The sequence below is a fragment of the Bos indicus x Bos taurus genome, chromosome 3, assembly GCF_003369695.1.
Source record: "Bos indicus x Bos taurus breed Angus x Brahman F1 hybrid chromosome 3, Bos_hybrid_MaternalHap_v2.0, whole genome shotgun sequence".
Taxonomy (NCBI): domain Eukaryota; kingdom Metazoa; phylum Chordata; class Mammalia; order Artiodactyla; family Bovidae; genus Bos; species Bos indicus x Bos taurus.
The window spans coordinates 70,273,901-70,287,485 of record NC_040078.1 but is presented as its reverse complement, the minus strand read 5'-3'; the positions used below and the strand labels follow the sequence as shown (position 1 = coordinate 70,287,485).

The window sequence follows — 13,585 nt, the reverse complement described above, 5'->3', positions numbered from 1 at the left end:
TATGCACAGCAGAACCGCAAAGATCTTTAAACTACTTCTCTTATCCCAGTAAGAAATGTTACAAGAAACATATTTATCATAGTATACATAGTTAATTACAAATTAACTACTTTTTACTTATTAATATAACAATCTTGCAAGTAAACACAAAAAAATTCTTAGTTTTACCTACAATAATAAAAAAGAAAAGGAAGCAACTTAATAACTATGAATTATAGTCTCAAACTAAGCTTTGTGCCTTAAAGTATATTTTTGGCTCTATAATAGAGTCAGGTAGAGAGATAGAAATTCAAGTCTTTAAATTAGAATTATGTGATAAATGGACATTCAGGTTTATCAGTAAAAGGAAGCTGAGATAATAGTTATCAGAAGACGTCATTCAGTCTTTGATAATGTATTATTCCAACATCACAATCAAAAAAAGACTTATATAAAAAGTTGAATCTAAATAACTGACTTTTTTTTTTTAAGAAACACAGTCAAATATTTTCGCACCTTTTAAACAAATACTTCAGGAGCCTGAACGCTTATTGTAATAGAACTGTCATCATTACTTTTAATATGGTCTTTTGAAGCCTGTGGGCTTCCCTGGTGGCTCAGACAATAAAGAATCTGCCTGCAAAGCAGGAGACCTGAGTTCCAATCCCTGGGTCAGGAAGATGCTCTGGAGAAGGGAATGGTAAACCACTCCAGTGTTCTTGCCTAGAGAATTCCATGGACAGAGGAGCCTGGTAGGCTACAGTCCATGGGGTTGCAAAGAGACACAACTGAGCAAATAACACATAACAACTTTGAAACCTATACCACAATCTTTTGTTGATTTTTGTTTGCAATAAGTTTTTGTGCTTTGAAAATGGCAGTGATCTCTAGAGGTCATATGGTCATTCAAATTCAAATCTGGTGAGCCAGCACACTCCAGTATTCTTGCCTAGAGAATTCCATGGACAGAGGAGCCTGGTAGGCTACAGTCCATGGGGTTGCAAAGAGACACAACTGAGCAAATAACACATAACAACTTTGAAACCTGTACCACAATCTTTTGTTGATTTTTGTTTGCAATAAGTTTTTGTGCTTTGAAAATGGCAGTGATCTCTAGAGGTCATATGGTCATTCAAATTCAAATCTGGTGAGCCAGCAGATGATATGAATGTATTAAGACATTAAAAAATATTTTTAAAAATCAGTTATAAAAAAGATAAGATCAATAAATTCTTCTATAGTTTTTTCCTGTTTCTCAAGATAATATCAAAATAGGAATTGTAATTATGATAATACACATTAATAAATATAGTGACTATGATAACAATAAAAGTATCAAGTGCTCCTTCTGTGCCAGTCTCTTTGCTAGGTACTTTGTATACATGATCTTATAGGATACATTCCCCTACAGACCAATTAAGAATTATCATCATCACTCTACAAACGAGGAAACTGAGGCTTTAAGGGTTCCATGACTTGCCCAGTTTTACCCAGCAGGTCAGTGATGAAACTGGATTTCCGCTCACGACTATTAGACTCCATCACCTCACAGTCTTCTCAGATGACTGCTTACACAGACAAATGTCACACGGCCGGGCTTACCACCAGGGCAAGTACTCACACTCTCACCAGAGACTAACACAAAGTGAGAAGTTTTTACCAAGGCCTAGAGACAATCTGTAACCCCAAACAGGTTCCTGGTAGTTACTGGTCTCCCTACTCCTCCTCTAGAACTTTGCCCAGTTATTTCTCTCCATGTCACACAACTCATGGTGAACAGAGCCAATTAGAGTGGGATTAGAATGTAGTCAAGACTTGTCAGTCCAGGAAGAATCAAAACAATATGTAAAAATCTGAAAACCGTCTCAGTGTGAATCAAAACTAATGGCAATCTCTTCAAATGAAGATCGTGCTAAATTTCAGCCATCCCTAGGCTAGCAGTAGCAAATATGAGGGCTTAGTTAATCACTTATCCTTTCACTATCTCCCCATAAAATAAGGCTAAATGGATAGGCACTCAAAGTAACTATCAGGGGCCGTGAAAAATGGGATAATGAGAACACACTTACCTCACCCATATTAGCATGATAAAGTATTTCTCAACTATAATGATGATATACTTAGCACATTGCTTTCCTTGGAATAAAGGTGTCATGAATCTTCAAAGACTATGATTACTCGCATTGCCTTCTGTTCAAGCTGTTCTTCCCTTATCAATGGCAACACCAAATCCATTGATTTGGAGCCTCTGATATGCTGTTACTTTTAGTTTATGTTGTGACTGTGTAGAGGCTTTGATGCCTCCCTACTGCCTGTGCAGACGTTTTATGGCCCATCTGCTTAAGGGAATTAGACAAACAAAGTGAGTAACATCTGTGCTCTCCTCGTCACTGACTACCTATTTGACTTCTGAGTATAATTTGAGGTGTTGATTCTGATTACTGAAGCTCAAAGCAGTATGCGTTCTACTTGGTTAGGCAATTTTTCTTCCTGTGTTTCACTTTAGCAACTGAAAATAACTACCATGCCTCTTCAAAGAGGTCCCATGATTGAGGGATGGGTACCAGTGTGGAACCTCCATACTTTGGTAATGAACACTGCTGAACTTTTCTTGTTTTCTAAGGACCTCAAAACAGGTAATTCCAAATCACTTTTTAAAAATAGAACTCCCTATTGTTTTAGTTGCCCTTCTTCTCATAATAAAAGTTCAAGGAACCAGTATGTTTTAAATGAATTAAAATGAACTTCATTTTTAACAAACTGGGAGAAGGAAAGCACATCTCTCAAAATAACTAAAGAAAGGTATTATTATGGGTGTGACAAAAGTTACAGAATATTATAAGTGATATCAATCTCCTGAGGGATACTTTTAACTTTTACCGGAGTTCTGCAGTGTTGGTGCTTCTGGAATAAACAAAGTCATCTCAAGTAGAGTAGAACCAAACAAGCAAGGCTGTAGGCCTCACTGGTCCAACCCTGCCCCATTTAAACCAATCTGCATTGAATTGACTTTCACCTGAGCTGCAGCATGGACACATCAAATGATACCACATGTTCTACTTGGGACATTCACAGATTTCATTTGGAGAAATTATTATGAAGCTAACAAAACGCTGGAAACCAATGTCCTATGACAACTGTGCATTTTAGTTGAGGGTCAAGAGTTCTCTGGAGTAACAGGCAAATTCAGCCTTGGAGTACAAAACAAAGCAGGTCAAAGGCTAACAGAGTTTTGCCAAAAGAAAGCACTGGTCATAGCAAACACCCTCTTCCAACAACACAAGAGAAGACTATACACACGGACATCACCAGATGGTCAATACTGAAATCAGAATGATTATATTCTTTGCAGCCAAAGATGGAGAAGCTCTATACAGTCAGCAAAAACAAGACTGGGAGCTAACTGTGGCTCAGATCATGAACTCCTTATTGCCAAATTCAGACTTCAATTGAAGAAAGTAGGGAAAACCACTAGACCATTCAGGTATGACCTAAATCAAATCCCTTACAATTATACAGTGGAAGTGAGAAATAGATTCAAGGGATTAGATCTGAGAGACAGAGTGCCTGATGAACTATGGATGGAGGTTTGTGACATTGTACAAGAGGCAGTGATCAAAACCATCCCCAAGAAAAAGAAATGCAAAAAGGCAAAATGATTGTCTGACAAGGCCTTACAAATAGCTGAGAAAAGAAGATGCAAAAGGCAAAGGAGAGAAGGAAAGATATACCCATTTGAATGCAGAGTTCCAAAGAATACCAAGGAGAGATAAGAAAGCCTTCCTCAGGAATCAATGCAAAGGAATAGAGGAAAGCAATAGAATGGGAAAGCCTAGAGATCTCTTCAAGAAAATTAGAGATATCAAGGGAACATTCATGTAAATATGGGCACAATAAAGGACAGAAATGTTATGGACCTAACAGAAGCAGAAGATATAAAGAAGAGGTAGCAAGAACACACAAGAAATATGCAAAAAAGATCTTCAACCCAGATAACCATGATGGTGTGATCACTCACCTAGAGCCACACATCCTGGAGTCTGAAGTCAAGTGGACCTTAGGAAGCATCACTATGAACAAAGTTAGTGGAGGTGATGGAATTTCAGTTGAGCTATTCCAAATCCTGAAAGATGATGCTGTGAAAGTGCTGCACTCAGTATGCCAGCAAATTTGGAAAACTCAGCAGTGGCCACAGGGCTGGAAAAGGTCTGTTTTCATTCCACTCCCAAAGACAATGCCAAAGAATGCTCAAACTACTGCACAATTGCACTCATCTCACACGCTAGCAAAGTAATGCTCAAAATTCTCCAAGACAGGCTTCAACAGTGTGTGAACCGTGAATGTTCCAGATGTTCAAGCTGGGTTTAGAAAAGGTAGAGGAACCAGAGATCAAATTGCCAACATCATGGAAAAAGCAAGAGAGTTCCAGAAAAACATCTATGTCTGCTTTACTGACTATGCCAAAGCCTTTGGCTGTGTAGATCACAACAAACTGTGAAAAATTCTTCAAGAGATGGGAATACTAGACCACCTGACCTACCTCCTGAGAAATCTGTATGCAGGTCAAGGAGCAACAGTTGGAACTGGACATGGAACAACATACTTTTCCAAATCGGGAAAGGAGTACATTAAGGTTGTATACTGTCACCCTGCTTATTTAACTTATATGCAAAGTACATCATAAGAAATGCTGGGCTGGATGAAGTGCAAGCTGGAATCAGATTGCAGGAAGAAATACCAATAACCTCGGATATGCAGATGACAACACCCCTATGGCAGAAAGCGAAGAAGAATTAAAGGGCCTCTTGATGAAAGTGAAACAGGAGAGTAAAAAAGTTGGCTTAAAACTCAACATTCAGAAAACTAAGATCATGGAATCTGGTCCCATCACTTCATGGCAAATAGATGCATCAACATGGAAACAGTGAAAGACTTTATTTTTTGGTCTCCAAAATCTGCAGATGGTGACTGCAGCCATGAAATTAAAAGACGCTTGCTCTTTGGAAGAAAAGCTATCACCAATCTAGACATATTAAAAAGCAGAGACATTTCTTCACCAACAAAGGTCATCTAGTCAAAGCCGTGGTTTTTCCAGTAGTCATGTATGGATGTGAGAGTTAAAGAAAGCTGAGCACCAAAGAATTGATCCTTTTGAACTGTGGTGTTGGAGAAGACTCTTGAGAGTCCCTTGGACAGCTAGTAGATCCAACCAGTCCATCCTAAAGGAATCAGCCCTGAATAATCATTGGAAGGACTGATGCTGAAGCTGAAACTCCAATACTTTGGCCACCTGATACGAAGAACTGACTCATTTGAAAAGACCCTGATGCTGGGAAAGATTGAAAGTGGGAGGAGAAGGGGACAAGAGAGGATGCGATGGTTGAATGGCATCACTGACACGATGGACATGAATTTGACTAGGCTCTGGGAGTTGGTGATGAACAGGGAAGCCTAACATGCTGCAGTCCACGGGATCACAGAGTCGGACACAACTGAGTGACTGAACTGACTGAATACACTTTACTCTTAAATATCAAAACCATTTTATTTGTTGATGTTGTTCAGTCTCTAAATTGTTTCTGACTCTTTGAGACCTGATGGACTGCAGCATGCCAGGCTCCTCTATTCTTCAGTATCTCCCAGAGTTTGCTCAGATTCATGTCCATTGAGTCATGTTTTCATTGACTCCACTGAATCATGTTTTCATCAGACTCCATTGAGTCTGATGTTTTCTAACCATTTTTTCCTCTGCATGCCCTTCTCCTTTTGCCTTCAATCTTTTCCAGCTTGAACATTTCAAAGAAAGAAGCTAGAGGAAACCAAGTGAAATCATATAAAGAATTGTACAGATACTCCTAAGAATTGAATAGAAGAGTAGATGCCATCAATCAGATTTGGGTACTGATTATTAAACCTCCATAGAAAGTGTTTAGGACCAAACATTTTATAGCTTGGATTTATACAGCAATTCCCAGTGAGTGCTACGTGTTCACACATGCGTGATTGTATGAGAATTCATTAGCTTTCCTGCGAGTTAAACAGAAATGTGTTAAATGACTTGCCCACAAATATGGAGAATGCGTATTTGACTTGGAACAGAAAAGCAACTGCAGGCATGGCCTAAGTACACCTCAGCATTCCTACCACTTGCCCTAGACCATTCACTGTGCCACTTGTACCTCTTCTCTCACCTATAATTTCCAGATTCTTCCTCCCTTAGCCTTAACCTCAGCTGACAAATTCTTGTTTGACCAGAAAATAGAGACAATCAGCAGAGAACTTCCAGGTGGTCCAAAAACATCCACCAGTTTACATCTCTTTCTGCCCTATAGCCATCTTTCTTCTTGTTACTTCATCTAAGGCTAATACCTCCATTTGAGCCCCAGGTCCCATCTCTTCTCATCTACTCAAGCACTAAATATCTCCCTCTATATCATGCCTTATCAATGCTTTTCTTCCTCAGGTATTAATCCTATCTATCAGCTTTTAACCATATTATAATATCTCCAATCTTAAAAAATAATAAGTCCCTCTTGGGCCCCTGCATCCTCCCTCCTGGCTGCCACCCAATTTCCATCCTTCAGAGCAAAACTCTTTAATAAGAGCTGTCTATAATCTCTGGCCTCAGCTCTTCTCCAATTGTGTATTAAACCCACTCCAATCAAACGTGCATTCCTACCACTCCCTTATAGCAACTTGTGTCAAGATCACCAGTAACCAACACATTACCAAACCATGCTCAATCCAGAGTCTTCACTTTGCTTCACCTAGCCACACCTTGGACCCAGTTGATCATGCCTAATTCTTTAAACATTTTGTTCATTTCCAGGACATTGCTTTCTCTAGGTTCTCTGTCTAATCATTGGCCTTCCTTCCCTAGGCTTTTTTCCTGGTTCCTCTTTATCTTCCTTCCCTTTGAATGAAAGTGACAAGAGCTCATTACTCAGACATATTCTCTTTCTGCCTTCCATTCTTAAGCAGATTTATCCCATCTTATGACTTTAAATGCCATCCATATGTAAACCATTCTCAAATTTATATCTCCAGCCTGGACATCTCACCAGACAACAGATTAACTGATCCAACTACTTATTCAACATTTCTACTTGACTCCAACTCAATGTATCTAAAACCAAAATGCCTTCCTTCCACTCCCAAACCTATATCTTCCAGTCTTTCCTGTGTTAACTGGGCATCTTTCGAGTTGTTTAGGCTAAAAACCTTTCAATCACTCTGACTCAGCTCTTTATCTCATGCCCTGCATCCAATCCATCAACAAATCCTATAAACCCTACCTTCAAAATTCATCTAGAACCTAATTTCTTATAACTCTTTCCACCATTGTCTTGCCTCTAGATTAAAGTAGTTTCCACCATTTCCCCACCCTCCCTAGTTTATTTTTTCCATAAGAGCTACTGTCAGATCATGACAGGCCATTGCTCAAAACCTACCTTAGAGGCTTCCCATCCCCCTCAGAATAAAAGTCAAAGTCTTTGCAGTGACCATAGGACTCTGCGTGACTTGACCCCACTGTCTCTCTGACCTCATCTTCTATCACTGTCCCATTCCTCATTTGTGCTCTGACCACACAAGCTTACATACACCAAGCATAATCCTGTCTCACACACTTTCTCTATGCTTTTCCTCTACCTGAAAACCTATTTTAAAAAGGGAACATTTTTTCTGGTTTCTGCTTGAAAGACATCAGAGAGGCTTTTGTTATCCATCCTACATAATAGAATACTGCCTTCTGACCCTTTATTCCTTTTATCTCCCTTACCTTATCTTGTGTTTATGTTTATTACCATCTCATATATATTAAAAGAAGACAGAGCACCAAAGAATTGCTGCCTTCGAAGAACTGTGGTGCTGGAGAAGACACCTGAGAGCTCCTTGGACAGCAAGGAGATCAAACCAGTTGATCTTAAAGGAAATGAACCTTGAATATTCTTGAAATCAGTCCTTGAAAGGACGGATGCTGAAGCTGAAGTTCCACTATTTTGGTCACCTGATACAAACAGCTGACTCATTGGAAAAGTCCTAATTCAGGGAAAGATTGAGGGCAGAAGGAGAAGTGGGCATCAGAGGATGAGATGACTGGATGGCATCACCAATGCAATGGACATGGACTTGGGCAAACTCCAGGAGATGGTGAGGGACAGAGAGTCCTGGCACGCTGCAGTCCATGGTGTTACAGAGAGTCAGACATGACTGGATGACTGAATAACATACATTAATTGGTTGGTGTACTATTGGTATATTGGCATTGATTTATTGGTATATTACTTGCACTTCCCCAATCAGAAGACGCTCCATGGGTCAGATTCTTTGATTGGCTTACTCCCATGTTCTATCTTGGCACAGAATCAATTAATTTTCCATGAGTACTTTCAGGAGAAAGTTAAACAAAGCCTACAAGAAAATGTACTGATCTCAAATAGAATGTCCAATATGAAAACTGATAAATAGTAGTCAGAACTGACCTGTTTACATGTATTTTTTTACACCTGAGATTGAAATTAGTGGCATGAAAATGATCATTGGGCTACACAATAATGCAGGCATAACTCTAATACACATAACCTATAATATCCAATTGTATAAGCTGGATGCTTGACACATGCTCTGGAGCTCAACCCAAAATCAATTACTACAAGGAATGAGGTGGGAAAAAAGCCTCCCTCTTTCCCTTTAGAAACAGAACTTAAGCATCATGAGGAAAGGGAGGGGTAGAAAAGAAATAGAATTTGAAACACCACCAGCTTTTATCCCCACTATATAATACAACTGAAAATCTACTTTTCATCTTATAATTTTAAATACAACACACAGGATTGTGATAAACAACCTTAACCCTAGATATTTTAGGCTCATCTACATTAATATGATTCTTAACAAATTGTGCTGAGAAATACATCAGTAAAAGCATACAAAGGAGCATGTAGCAAAACCTGCCCTCTCCCAAAGGACATTTGTTTCCATACTTGTAACAAGGCGATGATCTCTCGACACACACAAACCCGAAGTAGCCTCGTTTGCCTCCAAGTCTGGAACCTTTTCGATGCTTATATTCACAGCAGGAGCTTAACCTGTTCACCTGTATCCCGTTCAGGAAAAAGGTGAGGCTGAACGGGAAACCTTGGTGCCTTTTGGAAATAAACTGAAAGGTCTCTGGAATTTAAAAAGGAAATACATTAGTGAAAGCAACTGACCTTGAACTAACGTGTTCTAAATCACATTTTTCTGGTAGATAAATACAATATTATTTTCTAGATCTCCTTTTTTTTTTACTTGAGGACAATTTTTAATCACAAAAACACATTCTTTTACATATATATAGTATAACAAATACTCCAAGGTATTATAAAACTCTTTGACTTGTAATAAAATAATAAAACCTAAAATTATATGAACACTTAATATGGCCAGACATTACGCTTGATTACTTTGGATGTATTATTTCTAGACAACCATATGAAGTGTAGATACTACCATCATCAGTTTCTATAATGCAGAAATTTAAGTTTAGATGGATTCAGTAATTTAGCCAAGATCATACAGTAGGAGAGTCAGTGTTTGAATCCAAACATCTCTCTGGACTCCACACCTCTATGTTGCTATGCTATCTACCAATAAAGCACGTAATGAAAGGTGACTATGAGCTCAGTGATGCTTCTATATGACTATCTTTTAATTCAGTAGTGTTTTTAAATACATTTATTTTTTAGTGGTGACTCAAAACATCCTGATACATATATGGATGAGGCAGAATCATTCTATCCTTAGTCCATTCTCAGTTCTGCCTAGATTTGAGATCCTTTCTTGATCCCCTACCCACCCAAAAGTCTCACCAATAAATTAAGAACCACTGCTTGTAATTAACAGGTTTTAATCATTCCATGTCTCTATAGTGCTCTTTGAAGAAGTCTCACCCTAGACATTCCAAAACCCAATTCTCCAGGTAAGAATACCAGAGTGGGATGCCATTTCCTCCTCCAGGGGATTTTCCCAACCCAGGGATCAAACCCACATTTCTTGTGTCTCCTCCATTGGCAGGTAGATTCTTTACCATTAGAACTACCTGGAAGTCCTCTAGCAGGGAAGAACATGCCATAAGTAAACTGCAGTTTCACGGTCAGTGGAGGATGACTTGATTTGGAAAAAAAAAAACTAAAAAACTTTGGTCAGTGGCATTATGAGTAATAATCTACAATCTCAGAAGCAAATTAACAGGGAAGGTCAGAGGTTCTTCTAACCATGAGATTGTAGTTCTAATTAGAGGAAGCAACAGGTCAGCAGACTAGCCAGAAATTTAACAGGGAGATACAGGCAATAAGGCAGTCACAGACACATTCAATAAGCTTTCCACACATCCCCAGCTAACTGGAAGCAGCATGGATTGAAGTAGGCCCAACCTATTTACACATCCCTGTCCTACTGGGAGCTTGCACCTGTGTACAAAGGAAATATGAGAGCCTGGTGGAAAATAAAAGTTGAAACATACCTGAAAACTGTCTGAACTTTGAATGTACTCCTGAACCCACTATAGTGGGTTGAATATTGCCCTCCAAAAATTCATGAATACTCAGAACTTCAGAATGTGACCTTATTCTGAGATAGGGTCTTTGTAGATATAATCAGGGAAGGCTCAAGATGAGATTATCCAGAATTTGTTTTGTCCTAAATCCAATGACTGATGTCCTTATAAGAAGAGAAGAGGATACACACACACAGATACGCAGAGAAGAATGACACGTGAGGACAGAAGCACAGGTTGAAGTGATGGAGCTGCATGCCATAAAACACAAAGGATTTTGCTAAGGATCACCAGATGTTGGAAGAGGCAAGGAAAGATTCTCCCCTTAAGCTTTTAGAGGGAGCATGACCCTGCTAAGACCTTAATTTTAGACTTCTGGCCTCCAGAACCAAAAGATGATAAATTTCTATTGTTTTAAGCCACCAAATTTAGGAGCATTTTCTATGTCAGCCCCAGGAAACTAATAAACATACAGAGAGATTCATTGGCAGAAGACAGAGGGTATATTGGCTCAAAGTGTTTACTCTGACAAATCATTGGAAGATCACTAAACTATGAAAATACAGAGACAAGCCTAAGAGATTAGCCTAAAAAATATAAACAAAATTAAAAATAATCAGAGCAGAGACATTAATAGCTATACCAATGAAAGAGGGCATGAACTTCAGATTTGTTCTAGATAAGCTACTAAACAACAACAAAACCAAGAATAACTTTCCAGAGGGAAAGTGGAATTCAGAATCCACAGCTGCTGTAATACATGATCTAAAATGTCAAGTTTTCAACAACAGCAAAAAAAAAAACCTCAAAAAGAAACTGGAGAGGGTGTGACCCATTCTCAGGAAGTGAAAGCCAACAAACCCACTCCTAGGATGTAGCTCAAGAGAAATGGTAACTGATGTTTACACAGAAATCTTGTCTTTGTAAATCATTGCAGCATGATTTATAATAGTCCCAAACTGGGAAAAGTGCAAGTGAAGTGAACTCACTCAGTCATATCTCTTTCTGACCCCATGGACTGTAGCCAACCCATGGTATTTTCCAGGCAAGAATACTGGAATGTGTTGCCATTTCCTTCTCCAGAGGATCTTCCCAACCCAGGGATCGAACCCAGGTCTCCTGCATTGCAGGCAGACTCTTTACTTTCTGAGCCACCAGGGAAGCCCACCAGGGAAACAATACAAATGTCCACCAATTGGGTAAATGAATAAAATGTGGTAGATCCACAAAATAGAATATATTCAGTGCTATGAGAAGAGAGCAACTATTGATAAATGCTACAATGGATGACTCTCAAAAATACTATACCTATGGCTGATTCATGTTGATGTATGGCAGAAACCAACACAATATTGTAAAGCAATTATCCTCCAGCTTCCCAGGTGTCTCAATGGTAAAGAATCCACCAGCCAATCAAAGAGACACAGGTTTGATCCCTGGGTCAGGAAGATCCCCTGGAGAAGGAAATGGCAACCCACTCCAGTATTCTTGCTGGGAAATCCCATGGACAGAGGAGCCTGGTGGGCTACAGTCTATGGGGTTGCAAAGAGTCAGACACAACTTAGTAACTAAACAACAACAAAAAATAAATTAATTAAATTTTTAAAAATTATATATAATAAGTTTTAAAACTCCATATGCTAACTGAAAGAAGCAAGATACAAAATCCTACCTATTGTATGATTTCATTTACAAAAGGTCCAGAGAAAGCAGACCTGTAGAAACTAAAAGCAGATCAGTGCTACCCTGGGGCTGCCTATGAGAGTGAGGATTCATTGTCAAAGCGTGGGCACAAAGGAAAACAAAGATAATGACTGCACAGCCCTATAAAATTCCTAAATATCAGTGAATTGTCCACTTAACAGTGGATGAACTTTATGGAATGCAAGCTACACCTATTTTTAAATTAAAAAAAAAAATCAATATATAATAGCAAGAAAAAAAAAAAACAGTTAACATAAGTCAAGGTACAATAAGATACTTCAGTTTTAGGTACAAAGAACCATGATCAATCAAGAGAGAGGGATAAAACAGAATAGAAGTCAGCTGAGAAAACTTCACAACCTTAATCTGAATCTTAAAAGATGGGTAAGATTTGAATTTAAAATACAGTTTTGATTTTAAAATTCTTTGTCCTGTTACAAAGAAAAGAGCACAGGAAAAGATCAGATAACAGTGTGTGGTGGGGATGGGAGGAGGAGGCAGGAGGACCAGAGAAGCAGCTCCTGTGCTTGTGAAGATGTAGTGAGCGATGCACAAATAGTTACAACAGGATCAGGTTATGGAAATACAAGAAAATGGGGCAGAAAGGGATTATAAGAGAGCCAGAAAAAAGGTACTTTGTTCTTGATATCTACATGAACCCAGGAGGCCAACTTCTGCCTTATTTGAAAGGATGAATGGTAAATAAAACTGCTGTGAAGAACTGTACTCTTTACAAGTAGCAAAAATATTCTGTGACTTCACAGGTGTACATAATACACAATCAATCTATGGCCTGATGTCTAAAATCAAACTGCAAGACATCATGAATCACTATGATAATGAAAGATGCACTTGCTATGTTCCTAAATAATTAATTGTATTGTTATGCTCATCCAAAAGCAAGACAAATTAACAAATGCCACATTTTTAATGAGTTTACTGCTCCAAGCATAATGCTAAAGGCCCTTTTTCTTAAAGCACAAATCTAAAAACCTATTCACATTTCACTGAATCACACACAGCTTTGATTTGTAAAAGGGCAGATGGGCAGATTCTTTTCAGTCCAGTTAAATTGCTAAGATTGCTGAACTACAAGTCAACTTGAAGCCACCCAACTTTTTCAGGTTTGAACTTTCCTAGCAATCAAGGGCAAGCTGAGATAAAATTATTGTGTGGACAGGATTCAATTATTTAAGTCCCCATTCCATCCTATTATTTAAGATTGTCCAATGACATAACATAAAGTCAGTCCTAGGATCAATATGCACGCAAAATAACAGTCAGCTGAGTAACACTCTCCAGTAGCCTTTTGCAATCTTATCACACAGTGTATATCATCTCCCAGAAAATCCTTCAGCCGTCTTG

General features: G+C 38.7%; 1 protein-coding gene across 3 annotated transcripts in view; it reads right to left on the bottom strand.

Moving 5' to 3' along the window:
* ERICH3 (glutamate rich 3) overlaps positions 1-13,585 on the bottom strand; it is a 120,021-nt gene that overhangs the window by 38,122 nt on the left and 68,314 nt on the right. For all 3 annotated transcript variants that reach the window (XM_027536872.1, XM_027536873.1, XM_027536874.1), the window contains one exon: positions 8,964-9,150. In XM_027536872.1, the coding sequence (XP_027392673.1) occupies positions 8,964-9,150 (187 nt within the window). The remainder of the gene's footprint in view (positions 1-8,963; positions 9,151-13,585) is intronic.